Raw genomic sequence first — 15,301 nt, 5'->3', positions numbered from 1 at the left:
GGTCATGTTTGTTATCAAGGCAGCTTGAGCACGACTAAAGCTTTCTCAGAACTATTAATGCATATATATCATTAAAATATATAGCACGACGAGGATGCGGAGATGGATGAATACATAGCTGGCCCGTTTAATAGAGCAGAAAAAGATGACACAAGACAGATACACATTGAAGAAAAGTGCTAAAGCTCATGAGAGCGACAAGTTCATCTGTAATAGCACTACAGAAAAGGTGAGAGAATTCGGAGTTTTTCTTGTATGTAAATACAAGAGAATGAATCAAACTAGATCCTCGCGTAATGGCTAAGCCTTAAATAACCCAGCTGATTATGTTGATGAATTGAACAAGTACTTCACATCGATCTTTACAGACAAAGGGCCCTTTATTGTGAGAAGTTGTGTGAATGAGGCCAAGCAGCTTTGAATTAGTAATACTGAAATTAAAGATAATTATTTGTTAAAAACCTTCGAACATAATCTGGACTTGATGTCATATACCCATTAACCTTCAAGATGGCTGCGAGAGACTGCATTGAATCACATTAGGAAAAAAGAAAAAGAAGGGGTGGTTTACCTAAACCATAACTGCTAATAAAAATTACTATTTTATAAAAATGCAAATTGTTTATGTAAATTAACTGAATACCTGTTTACTACATGCTGCCTGGAAAAAAAATAGAAAATCTATACAATTCACTAAATTTATGATACTTTAAATGCAATATTGCCAAATATCTATTTCACTTGCATTAGAGGGTGAATTCAATTATTTTATTTTGTGGTGTGGGTGAAATTTATCAAAGGTGTATTCTACAACCGGTGTCGAGTGGTAAACTGTTTTCTGCTTGTTTCAAAAGAATATTCGTGGAATCAACAGAGTTACATGATTTTTCCATCCCTCGGAGCAGGAAAACAGAACACGCAATAAATGCAATCTAAAATCATGATACACTGGTGCCCCATGATCTTAACTGCCTTGGCCCAAAATTTCAACAGTCTCAGTAACTGCCAGCACAATCAATGGTTCCTTATTCTAAACCACATTTCCTGTGATTGTTTATATTAAATGCCGAGGTTTATTGTGTTTCTACTAACAAACACAGTGTTCCACATTCCAAACCACAGTTCTGCAATTGTTCAAAATGAATGCAGAGGCAACTAAAGTTATGAGGCGTCAGTATATGATCTGTTTATTTTTTAATTCCTGTTTTGTTAGATAAAAATCCCGAGTAACCAAACGAGGAACGTGTGGGGATTCAACCTTTGCCCAACATTAATAGAGTCGGCAAGGCAATGATATGAAAATTTCTCATAAAAGGTTTCTCATCGACACGGGATTTCAAACCGAGCCTCTTTCACACATACCTAGAAAACAACAGAGAGTAAAGTGATGCATAGTCAAGTCCATAAATGTTATATGATGCACACCTAATACAGTATATATACAAATTATTTCTTTTTCAAAGTTATTAAACCGAGTGGCAGAACTTCAGTGATTTTAAGGGTGAGCATATATGAATTCTTATTATTCACTCGGAAGAGTAAGAATGCATGCATGCATATATAGTCTTAGGGCAACAGCTTCTAAACCGTAGTTATACAGAGATAAATTACAGTTAATGATATAGTCTTTCTTACATCTAAAAATTAATTAGTATTAAATACTGCACTATATTAAAATTGTGACTTCAAGTTTGATCCGGTGTCTTCGTGCCTTCGAGTTTAAGCATGCGGTTGTGTTCGGACTCCTAATTTTTTGTAATTTCTTCGGGTGGCAGAATTGGTAGAGAAAAAATAAAATTACTATTCCATTTTGATGCGAATATTATATTATTATTATTATACACTTTTTTAATACTGTATAACTTTCAAAACTATTTAATAATCGTATCAAGCACCGCAATATTTTAACGTGTTAAAGTAGCCCACTATATGAGCTATTTTAACACGTTAAACCGCAACGGTTAAAAAAAAGAAAAGAAAAGAAAAGAAAATGGTTAGAGCACCAAATATATATATATATATATATATATATTTTTTTTTTTGTTCTTGTTGTTATAATACCTAACTTATATACTTGACCACCGATATGACAAAAGTGGGAAAAATTAATTTTGATTACAATTTATTTATTTATTATTTTTTTTATTTTTTATTTATTTATTTTTATTTTTTATTTATTTATTATTATTTTTTTTGAGCCCCGCTCCACTACGCCCAAATAGAAAAATTGTCACTTCTGGACATGAGACTAATATGCAGTAGTGTGTTTCTTAAAGTTTGTTTTATACCGCTTGTTTACATTTATGCAAATAGTGGTCAGAAGAAGTTGTAAAGACACCGGGGGCGATTTTCAAACGCATATCAAACATGTCCATGATTTTGAAGAATGGCAGAAATGTTGGAGTAAATGCATTTCACCAAATGGGAACTATTTTGAAAAGGACCATAAAAATATGGATGATTAATAAAGGCATGCTGTGAAAAAAAATTATGATTCTTTATTGAACGGCCCTCGTAAATAGTAATTACGTTTACTCAAAACGTAACGTTGTAAGTTATAACGTAACTTACAACGTTTACTTACAACAGAAACAACGTAGTTGCGGTATGAAATGACAGTCAACCTCCTCAGGCTACCTATTTCAAACGTCCCTATGAAATAATGACCAGGGGAAGCAGCAATTTCGGTCTCAGAGCGCAAATAGACAAAATAGCAAGTGAAATGATATGTTTGGCCGGTTTCTGTGATAAATATAAACCACAAAGCATATTGCGGATAAGTTTTTACAAGGACTTTTACTGGACTGAAATCGTTACTATTGATTAATTATTTTCTGTCAATACATTAGGGCAAACAAAGGTGCGCCGCCAAAGACACATCCGCTTGAGCGAGCGACCATGGGTCAAGGCAACATTCACTACTAAATACGGTGCTGTTGTTTGTATTCTCTGTGTCTTGCGAACTCCTCTAACCGAGAGTGGTCGTCGCATAGTATAAGACATTTTGTTTACAAAAAAACGTCTTATACTACATAATTTTTTTTTTTTTTTTTGACTTATCTCCGATAACTCTAACTTGTCATGCAGACAAATTAGGATTGCTGCAGATGCATATTTGCTTGCCCTTTGCAATAAGTTGGGGATATCGGAGCATCTTAGCTTTCCCTAACGTGTTAATTATATTTCAATTCCGATTTTTTAGTTACATCATTTTTATCAGTAATCTTTCCATCTTTTAATTTCAATGTTTCTAAAATATTAATGTGCAGTTTTAACATTAAGATTATAATTATTATAATCTTAATGTTAAAATTAATATTATTATAATCTTAATTAACATTAAGATTATAATAATATTAATATGAAATTAGTTTTAATATTAATATTTTCGAAACATTGAAAGCATTAAGCCCTATTAAATTTTAACTGTAACTCATTACTAATTTAATTTAAAAAGTGTATCAAATTTCATGCTTAAGTTTAAAGCTCAACGTGATATGCTTCCCCCTTGTTAATCTAATGTTTTAATTCAATCTATCACATTTTCAATCACTGAAGAATTGATACTACATTAAAATCACTACAGTGCCCTCCTATATTCTTCCGTGGTTCTATTGAAATAGCACCATATACTAATATCCATTCGAGCCTCCATGGATTCCCAGATATGTTGTGTCATGAATGTTTCAACGTTCTTAAACACACTGGAAGATATAGATCGCCATGCTATCTGTATAATATCTCATAATTTGAAAATGTGTGTGTGTGTGTGTGTGTGTGTGTGTGTGTGTGTGTGTGTGAGAGAGAGAGAGAGAGAGAGAGAGAGAGAGAGAGACCGTTTTTATCTCATCCCATTGATTTTCAATGGGGGAGTTCAAGTCAGGGGCGTATTGGGGGCACTGAAGGAGGATAAATTCTTTAGAGTTTTCAGCAAATGATTCCTGTCCACATCTGGCCAGAAGGCATGATGTATTATTCTGCAGGAAGACGTCACGACCGTTGGAACATGAAAGCGTATATTGTGGTCGGCAACGATGGTTCGATAGATCTCTGCCATAAAACGTCCTTCTACAGTCATCAGAGTACCTACAGTGTCCCAGCAAAGCATTCTTCCGACCAGAACACCAGCCTCCCCACCTGCGCAGTCCGCACTATGCATGTGGTGTCCATCACTTCTTATTGTCATTGAAACACAGGTACCCTTCCCTTGACAGGCTACAAAAGAAAACTCAATTCGTCCGACCGTTACACCTCACAGTCATGTGGAGAATACGTCAAACAGTCCTGCTGCAATGTGCTCTGGACTGTATCACGTAGCATCCTGCGATCAATTGTGCCAGTGACCGCCCTGTTAGCCCTCACGAGCACCAGTAGTCTCCCACTTGTTCGTCCACCATCGGTTTCGCAACACTGGTTTTGTGCACGCTATTTGTTTTGTCCCTTTTCTGCCATCCTAGTACACTCACACAATGCAGGTAGGAAACAGTCCACTAGGTGCACTGTTTTGGAGACGGGCACATCTCCACACTTTGCACCAACAATCATGCTTCGCTGAAAGCCAGTCATAATCCATCCTCTTCCCGTGCTCGTCGCATGTAAAAATATGTGCTAGCTGTACTCATGTCCAGACATCGATTTGTTAACTGCGGTCACTCAGTCAATCTGCTATTTCCGTGCAGTCCACTTGCTCCCATTAGAGCAGGTAATCCAATTTCAATGTCCTTGAAGTCTATAAACCAATGTTGCAAAGTAAAATGAAAGGCAGTAGAATTTTTATTTTCAAAGTACAAATCTTCTTTTGATACTCTTTTCTATGTCATATTATAGTCATATTTTTCACAAACATTTATTAAAATTTAATTGTTTATCCGATTATGTTCTGCATAGCTATCCATAAAATAATAACAATTAAGTTTGTATACTAATTTCCCATATGTTGTTTATAAGAATTAACATTAAATAATATAATTTCATGCAGAATAAGGAGCAAAAATTGCCATTAGGGCCACCCAAAAACAATCGCACCTGCCCGTGGGTATTATGCCCATAAATTTGTGTGTTGTCTTGTAGGTTTGCCTGTTCTGCTGGACAAAAAACTGAAGTTTACTGGGGGGAGAAAGTAAACCTTTCTATCCTCGCCTAAGATCGAATCAGCCACGAAGTGAAAAAGCCCATAAAAGTTCCTCGTGTCATTGACGGGATTCGAATCTGGAAATCCTCCCCGCACTAGGTGAAAAAGGGTTCCACCCGATGCGGGGAGGATTTTTGGTTATAAGCAGCGAACAATACCAGAAATAATATCTAAAAAATTAAATACAATGCACATGACCTTGCCTTATTTTTGGGCATCTCGAAAAGAACATGGCAATATCACTCTAAGTGAATACATACAGAACAAATTAATAATTGACATATGAAGCGTTGAAACAACAAAGTTCTTCATAGCAGTTGTTTAGTATTAGTAATGGCCGCATGGTGCAAGAAAGCCTATGGCTTATGCTGCACAAGCCAAAAAAAAAAAAAAAAAAAAAATTCCGAACAAACAATGATAAAAAAAAATAATAAATAATAATAATTAATAAAAAAAAAAGGAAATTAAACCTATCATCCTATGCGCTTCCCTTACCCGAAAGTACTATCCAGATGACCTTTGAATTTCCCCAAACTGTCGGCCTCTACCATCCATGAAGGCAACTTATTCCAGTAATTTATAACTCGCTGGCTAAAATAAAACTTCCTGCAGTCCAATCTAAACATTTCCCCCGTAACTTGAATTTATGTCCCCTAGTTCTAGCATCATTTATTATCTTGTAATTTTCGTCCTCATTCATTTTACCGATGCCTCTCAGAGCCTTAAACACCTCAATCAAATCTCCTCTAAGGTGTCTAGTTTCCAAATTCTGCAACCCACATATTCGAAGTCTTTCTTCATAAGGACGCCCTTTTGCCGATCTCACTTGGCGAGTTACCTGTCTTTGCACCCTTTCAAGAAGCTCGATGTCTTTCTTTAGGTGCGGTCTCCATACTTGAACACAGTATTCCAAGTGTGGTCTAACATAAACCTTATATAATGGGATTATCAAAGTTGGATAGATCATCGATAGGACACCATGGGCCTTCCTTGCAACCTGTTTACAATGATCAGAGAATTTCATGTCTTACCGTATCGTAACACCCAAGTCCCTTTCCTCCAGTACTGGGTTTAGTTGAACTCCATCAAGTGAATAAGTTATTTTGGGATTACTGTTTCCCAGGTGTAATACCTTACACTTTGTTGGATTAAAGCATAGCTGCCATTTTTCTGACCATTCCTGAAGTCTATCTAGGTCTCTCTGAAGAAGCTCAGCTTGACAGTGGACATTAACTACTCTACCAATTTTAACATCATCTGCAAATTTAGACATCACGCCCTCTATCCCTTCATCAATGTCGTTTATGAAAATTAAAAAGAACAGTGGTCCTAATACTGATCCTTGGGGAACCCCACTTCTTACATCAACCCAATCTGAGGAATAGCCATTTATCACAACCCTCTGCCTCCTGCCCTGAAGCCATCCTTCTATCCATCTAAGGATTTTCCCAGTGATTCCAACCTGTTCCAGCTTATAAAGCAACCGCTCATGTGGGACTGAGTCAAAAGTTTGAAAATATGGTAATCTGATTCAAGTGAAGTGTTAAGATAGTTCAGCGAAAAGCTATTTGCACGAATGCGGCTGATTCTCCAGTGTGCTTAATATTAATCATCGAAAAAATGGAATTGGTAACAATGCAGTAATGGGACTTAAAAAGACGATTAAAAACATCTGGCATCATCCATATGATAAAAAGAAACAGAAACTATATATTTACTATAACATATATGTATTTTACATATACTAATATGTAAAATACATATTTACACAGAAAATATGTATTTTACTATCACCAATAGAAATAATACAGTTCTAAGATGACAGTTATAAACTGAACACATTGATTCCTTAAATGTTTTCGATAATCATTTTTTGTTGTATACTTCTGCAGCGTAAAGATTTTGCTAGGAGTAATCTTATTCCCTTTTACTGACAGTTATATTTCTTCATGGTTTAAGACATGTTTAAACAAAAAACTTGGCTTACATTTAAGTTTTTAACCCTTTATAACAACCCACTAAAATAAAAGGTTTATATAAATTAAAATTAAATTATATTAACATTTTACTGTTTTGTTTTAAGCTGTTTAAAATGATACTTTATTCCATAACTAAACAGATGAAGTGAAATAAAAATTTTATTCATATTTAAAAGCAGAACATTTTTCACTCATGTCTGAATCTATATATACAGGGTGTTCCATAACATGTGGGCAATATTTTCAGGATCGATTCAGGACTTTAAAACAATTAAAAATTGTTTATATAAACATGTGTTCAATTCTGAACAGTTACGGAGCTATCGATATTTCAATTCAAATTATATGATTATGATGTTTTCAATGGCAAAATGTAGTAAAAGGTAATACAGTAGAGCGTCGAAAATCCGACAGTCAATAATTCGAAACATCAGTAATCCGAACGACCCAGCATTTATTTATTATTTATTTTTTTTATGCTGGTGCCATAAAATAATTACAGTAAGCGCCGGTTGTTGTGATCACGTTTGCGAATTAAATTTTGATTCTATTAAACGGAAATTCTAATAAACGAAAATCTGAGTAATATTATCCACAAGCTATAAAAATGAAGGTATAAAGCAAAAATTTACGCCTCTTTTTCCTTAACAATTAACTAAATTATATGATACGTGAAAATTGGAAGAATATTATCCACAGGTTAGCAAAATAAAAATAAATTTACGCTTACGTACATAGCTTAATTAACATACATACAGTACTAACTAAACATAATACTTTGTAATTTGTTATTCAATACACTTTGTAATCTGATATTTCCGTTCATTGATATTGAATCGAAGATTGAGATTTTAAACGGACTTTCAGAGGGACAAAGCTGGTCTTCCTTTGCAAAATTTTACGAGGTTGGGAAGTCAACCATAACGGACATTAAAAACAACTAGGAAAGAGTTTAAATTCGCATCGAAACTTGATTCAGATGATGCAAAAAAAAAAAAAAAGAGAAACTATGAGAACTGCTAATGACCCATCCCTTGCAGACGTCGTTCATTTGTTGTTCACACAGGACGAAGTTTAGGAGAACCCATATCTAGACCTCTGTTGTGTGAAAAGACATTAGATTTAAAAAAAAAAAATTAGGCAGTCCCTCAGATTTTAAAGCCACTGTTTGTATTTCTAAACTTACTAAACCTTTTTTTTTTAGTGTCCAGAACAGTATATTTTATAAGTTTTTGAAAATCTGAACGAATTGGACGTCCGAACTACACCCCGTCCCAATTACGTAGTTCTGATTATCGATTCTCTACTGAAATAAGCGGATACACTCCTAGTAAAATATTTATTCATACTAGGTACATATTTGCTTATTCTTATTTATTTACTTTATTTTTTAAATGCAAACATTATGTGAAAATAAAGTTATTATGCTACCTAACGAGTGGGAGAAAGGATTTTAACCAATGAAATATAGCATTTTCTGCAATCCACATAGGGAGTAGACAATTTGTTATTTTACTGAATAAAAAATTGCCTTCCATAGTGAAAGACGTACTTTTATTATTTAGAGTGATAAAGGTATTTTAAAAACAAGTTTGGTTAGAGATAATCGTGTGGAAATAAATGTAATATTATATAATATTGAACAACAGAGTTTAAGATGTTGTTCCAAAATTAAACTTCATTTCTGAAATTATGTAAACCTTACCTGGAAAATAGTCCTGAATATGCATGTATATCTGGGCATGCCAAAAGGCAAAGTATGGCTGGGAAGTAATATGTTGGGAATGCGCTCGTTCGGAAACGAAATATTAACATTTATGAATGATGAAAAACGGACACAATTGTACTACTTACACTCATGAGCCAAATCACTATGACCACCCTTGTCTTCACGAGTAGACGTATCCCAGAGCACCTAAGGATGGCGTCACTGACTGGCGAAGCATATATAATTAATCTTAATTGTACGTAAAGATATCATACAATATACCATCACGGCATGCTGCCACGGGTCTCACACAGTGGGCTCACATGGTCTCATATAATGACGGCACAGGTAGAAGGTATTGTAGAACTGACAGGTAGTTCCTGTCAGCTCTTTAATACAAAGTCTGTGCAATAGTGAAAGGTAAGGACCTGCGGAGCGGAGTGTGAATGGGGAAAGATTTCGCTAGCAGCGAAATCTTTCCTGTAGGCGACCTGTTCATGTGCCCATGACCGCTATCTACACCTCCCGCATGTAGTGGGCACGTAGCACCGTTCCTGGGCAATGAACGACTTGAAACGAGTCGCCTGGTCTGACGAATCAAGGTTTCAGCTCCATCATGCCGATGGACGGGTGCATATTCGACGGAGAGCAGGGGAATAGCTGCAGTCAGGCTCCATAGTTTGTCGAAAACAGGCCGGCGGCTGTGGTATCATAGTGGATTTGTTTTTGGACATCACTGGGTTCCTTCATCCCTTCTGAACACATCCCCACCACCATATCCCGTCTCATTGTTTCGGACGAAGTTCTGTCATACATGGTGACCGTGTATGCAGATGGAACTGGACTTTTTCAATAAGACAACACCACGTGTCACAAGGCCCGAATTGTGTAGCAATGGTTCGAGGATCATATCCAAGCAATTCATGTGCTCCCTTAGCCGCCAAATTCCTCGAACATCAATCCCATCGAACATTTATTTGTGGGATGCGGTGGAACGAGGAATTCACCAGGCCACGCCAGTGTCTTGCTCTGTTGCCGAATTGTGGGACATCGTTCTGTTCAACTGGTCCTGGATACCTAACGACACCCTCTGCAGTCAAATGGAGTCAATGCCACATCGAGTGCAAGCAGTTATCACGGCGAAAGATAGGTCAACACGCTATTAGGTAAGTGTTGATAATATTTTGGCTCATGAGAGAATAATCAAGTAAATTTATTGGAAATGTTGCTCGTATTATAGCAACCATAACACATGTAATGACACGGCGAAGGATTTTGAACTGAATCAATTCATCAGGCCTATACGGGGCTAAAAAAAGCATGAAGATCCTGAAAATATAGAATGGGTAACACTTCGAATCTAACAGTTATTATAATGGTTTTGATAATTATTGTGATGTTCTCTGTATTAACTGTCACACAATCTAATTAACTTTAAGCATTGTTAATGCCATAAAGGGTTTCTCATCAGGATTTCACTTGAATCTTTAAACATCGCTATTAAAGTTAGTACTTCTATTACCTGGATAACAGCCACACATTATATTATTATCTGGATAGCAACCACATGGTGATCTTCTTTCGACAAATAATTAACATTTATATTTTATTATAATTGTGTGTATGCGTATCTTCTACTTAATATTAGTAGAACAATATGATATATTCAAATGATATCTAAAAAAAAAAAAAAAAAAAAACCTTCTTTTTTCATTTTGTTAATTTGTTACCGAATCAAGGAAACACAATTTGTATATCTAAATTACATACAACAACTGATTCAATCAACCTTGCTAACAGAATTTCAAAAGTCGAAATCAAAATTATATTTTGCGATCCTGCAAACATTGGCTGCCGTTCTACTCTCCAGTGAGATGTTTCTAAATAGCGGTTTCTTCTCGATCCAGGATGGGTTCGGGATGTAATTACCACGAAGACGACTAAGTATGTCATCTTTTAAATTGTGTTTATTTTAAAGCAAATTTATATTTTTATGAGATGATACAAGGTCAAGAAAAATTCGTGGGGGGGGGGAACTGTACAACAGGTTTTGAGATAATCCATCTCTTGAAATTAACTATATCAAAAAGCGTGTGATAAAATAGGCAACAAGGGACTAGCCACTTTTCGACAAAGGAAGAAATCTACCAAGATGTAACATTTTAATCACTGGAGTTTTAAGCAGTAAATATCGCTTCTGTTTTCAGGGTTTGTAATTAACAGCTTATATTATAATCTCTTTTTTCCCGGTTATTTATCCCTCAGCTTTCAGTCGCATCCCAGCAACTTATACTTCACTGCTATGACTGCAGTATGACCATATAGCATTCACTACTAAGTTCTTTATACTAGACAATAAAAAGAGACCTCTATAAAATATACATAAAAGCAATATTCACTAATTATAAAGAATGTAAGCACAGAAAAAAGGACATGTAAATATGAAATCATCGAAACTGAGGCATCCGTAATGTTTTTTCCTCATATAAGAGACAGTTATTAGTCATGTAAGAATTTCATGGACACTCGAAATCTATATTAGTAAAATAACAGTGATGAACCAATAATGAACAATAGCCAGTTTAGGATCAAATTCTATGAAATCTAAAAGAATTATTTACTTTATTCAAGACCTTATCATGGTTATAAATATCTAAACTTTTCGGACCTTCTGCTCTAGGGAATCTGAACGATAGGTGAGTAACTGAATTTCTTAATCAATGAACGTTAATTTCAAATATTGTCCAAAGTTTAACTTTTCGCTTCTGACGGTAATGATACATTTTTATTTTATTTTTTTAAGGTTTTACAAGTGTGAAGATGAATTACGTTCTCTCTAACACGTCAAGGGCAAAAGCACTCACCTCGAATACAATTGAAAACTGTTGGGCTTAAATGGAGAAAAAATTCAAATAGACAATGGAAACCGAGAGGGAGCCGACAGAATGTCCTTTTAGTTAACAATCATGTTTCAGAAGTAAATCTTCAGCGGAGCAAGTCTTCCAGAAATTTGGACTATGAAATATAGCTTTTAATTGTCATAAAATGTTTTCAGTTATGCACCTCTGGCAGTCCATCTGAAATTTAACAACATTACTTCATTTAACTGATAAAATAATACAGACTGATTCACTCAATGGATCCCCCGGAGTTTAATTAATATAAACTTCATTGATGAACTATTTTCCGTAAAGTTTTTGTAGTAACATATCTCAGTTTTTGATGAGGTGAAGTGAATTACATCATATGCTAAATGAAGTGGTCTCCTTCCACATCTAAACCCACTGTACACAGTGCTTCATATTAGAGAATGTTCATTGTAGAAGCGCTTCGTTGGCTGACTTCTTATGTAGAATATTTTCCATTTGTGCATCTATAGCTGGAAGCATATGCTATAATACCTTTCCTTTAATGTGTGCATCTTTGATTTCAATGAATATGTAAGACAATCGACGAGTAGCTAATATGTGACTATTTCCAGCAACTCGTCACAAGCGAATATTAGCATGGTGGAAATTGGACGTTTCTTTGGCAATAAAATAATTTCAAAAGCGTCTAACAATTCAGATCTCAGGATTTAAGACCGCCAGATTTTTTTTTTTTTATGTTGATTTGTTACAGGACCTCTATTTTAAAGAAAACGTGTTCGAGAATAAACACTGCACCACCGATGACAAAACGGCTGTCAAAGGACACGCTACTTCGAACACTCGCTAATATGGAGCATCAGGTGCGATTAAACGTATATTATAACTTAGAGGCAGAACCTATAATGTAATTGAAATCAGAATGACAAAGACTGAGACTTGTTTTCACTAAATTTATGGAAATAGAGTCATAAATAAAGAATATATATTAGCAAAAACTTGGCTCCTCAAGCGAGTGAACATCATTCTGAATGTGTTCGTAAGCGCTTATAATGTGTGGCTAAGGTTTTTAATTATATATTAAGTAGGGTAATAATATCACAAGTTTCATAAATTTCAGGCACCATAGCTCTAGTTTATACTATCTAATAAATTTCAGGATAGAGGGTAGGTGAACTTAAATCGAAAACAAAACTTTAATATGAAGATGAGTCGAAAAACTCTTCCTTTTTGCTATAACTAACGATAAATTTAATAAATAAGCAATAAAAATAATAATAAGCAAAATAGTTTATTACATGCAAAATTCTGAGAATACCTGCCCACAAATTCATTGGATTTGTTTCAAGACGATTAAAACCATGAAGCATCAAATGCAATGTCTGTAAAGTGCATATATTCTAAGTGTAGTTATTCTGTTTTGAGGAAGGAAAAAAACTCGAATTTGACTTTCGGGAGAGAAGACTGTGTTATCCAATATCAAAAACGATTAATCCTGTCACAGTAAATAAACACTCATAAAAGTTATATTCTACTTGGTAAACTGAAATAAACGTTTATAGTAAACATGGGTTTGAAAACGTTTACAGTTTCATTTATAGCCCAATATATGAAATTTAGTACAAAGTGCAAAATTAATAATAATGACAAGGAGCTTTTACGGACTTTTTCACATCGTGGTCTACCGTGATAGTTGCATGTTTTCCGTCACAAGAAAATATGATATTGCATTTAATCCCACAAAAGAAACACACAAAACTAGAATAGAAGCAATTTGCAGATTGCCTCATGGGTGTAGCTGTCTCAGCACACCTTGAATAAATATGTGGGCTGATAGTTTTGAAATCGATTCCTGATGCAATAACATTTACTTTTAGCCTTGTATTTTCGTGAGCTATGATTCAAAGAGGAAGCAGTTTTCATGCACATTCATATAAACTTTTTGTCTAGTTTTTTTTTTTTTTTATCTTTTTTTTAACCTAAATTTCGGGTTGGCCTGAAATTTATGAAACACACTATACGAATACAAAATATACATTATTTATCAAATTGAGTTGACAATCACGTGTATATACATATTATAAAAGTAAGTAAATAAAGTTAGGGACTCTTGATGCAAAATAAATAATTGATATTGTTGCTAACAACAAATATGCATGCCAGAAATCAAGAGAAAATGAATCGGCTTAGAGGTAACTAGCGAATTGTCAACGTCAATTGAATGATCATTTGATATAGTTTTAGTAATTTAAATTAGAGATAGTAATAATAATAATGCTGTTTAGCAATTCATTCATAATAATAACTAGGATATTTATAAATATTTTATTTTTATAAATAATCGGCCACACAATTGTAGATACTATTTTAATTTCATGTAAATAATAACAAACATCTGAAAGGTGTATATGAATCTAGAAGGGTTGTTGATATTAAACACAGAAATTCCATAATTGTGGGAACTGTTTCTATCGCACAGGGGCATCGATAAAAATACCTATATAAGTGCACAGTAGCATGCAAAGTAGAATTTGTGAAGGATGTATTAAGTGTGGGACACACGCACACAAAATACACAATGGCAGATTACGGAAAATTAGTACAGCACCCAGTGAAAGCTTTTGATTACTGCAGTACTACTTCCAAATGCGATATTTCGTGTAACATGATTACGATAAACATTGGTTACAAGTGGTGCAAACAATAAAAGGATGGTTTTCAGTTCATGTGCAATACAACTGGGGAGGGAAAGGTAACCTGGCGTGTGCGGCTCGCCATGGAATGCTTCATAAGGCAGGTGACGTGGTGAATGATGTTGCCATTGTGTACATCAGAATTCATGACCACCTACCTGCGTTAGCGGAAAGCATGTCCAACGTAAAGTGCACAAATCTTCTTGTTTATACTCCTGCATGACCACCAGGTCAGTAGAGTTTACAATAAATCAATCAATGCAAACATTAATCATATTTAACAGTCACGGGTTTGAACCCCGGTCCACTCAAAGAGCTCGTGCTACTGCACTCCTGACCACTCGGTACACACAGCTTACGTGTGTACCGAGTGGTCAGGATCTATCACACAGCTTACGTTTTATGAATCTGGTTATACACATCATTTAACTGAGAAAAATCGGTAATGAGTACCCAAGTGTGTAACGTAAGATTTGTAGATAAAATACATTTTTTTCTTAAACATAGTACCAAGTTGAATATCATCATCATTACAATCTATTAAAGCCTTTAACGTTCCTAGAAAAGCATTCCTCCAAATATACAAGAATAGTTCTAAAACACAGAAAACAACAGCATTACACAAAAACAGCATATTACACAAAAACTTTGAGTAGCTGACAGCAGATGACAACTTTCAAAGTAAACTGGATTTAAAATCAGTTATATAACGCCTCTCAACAGTAAAATTAAATACACAATATGTAGCGCATAAGTTAGTGCAGTTGCATCATTTACACAATACGTTTATTAATACGCCTAAGTGAAAAGTTGGTTGTTGATTGCAATAGCGTAAAGCCTTTGCAGACCTCTTTTTCTCTCTCTCAAAACTATTGGATTGTTGTTAGCGCCACAAGCAACCATGCCAATTAGTAAACATCTTT

At 34.8% G+C, this 15,301-nt stretch overlaps 1 protein-coding gene across 3 annotated transcripts in view; it reads left to right on the top strand.

Annotated features, from left to right (window-relative positions):
- The window catches only part of LOC150088045 (gamma-aminobutyric acid receptor subunit beta-like), an 863,205-nt gene that overhangs the window by 786,678 nt on the left and 61,226 nt on the right, over positions 1-15,301 (top strand). Inside the window, exon 9 of one of the 3 annotated variants that reach the window (XM_090369307.1) lies at positions 11,622-11,820. The exons of the other annotated variants lie outside the window; for them this stretch is intronic. Within the exon in view, the coding sequence (XP_090225433.1) occupies positions 11,622-11,636 (15 nt within the window). The 3' untranslated portion in view covers positions 11,637-11,820. Of the gene's footprint in view, positions 1-11,621; positions 11,821-15,301 lie in introns of those variants that run through there. 3 annotated transcript variants of the gene reach the window in all.

The sequence above is a fragment of the Mastigoproctus giganteus genome, chromosome 3, assembly GCF_048544385.1.
Source record: "Mastigoproctus giganteus isolate SK-2022 chromosome 3, ASM4854438v1, whole genome shotgun sequence".
NCBI lineage: Eukaryota > Metazoa > Arthropoda > Arachnida > Uropygi > Thelyphonidae > Mastigoproctus > Mastigoproctus giganteus.
Note: the sequence above shows the minus strand (reverse complement) of the source record. Positions and strands in the feature narration are given on the sequence as shown.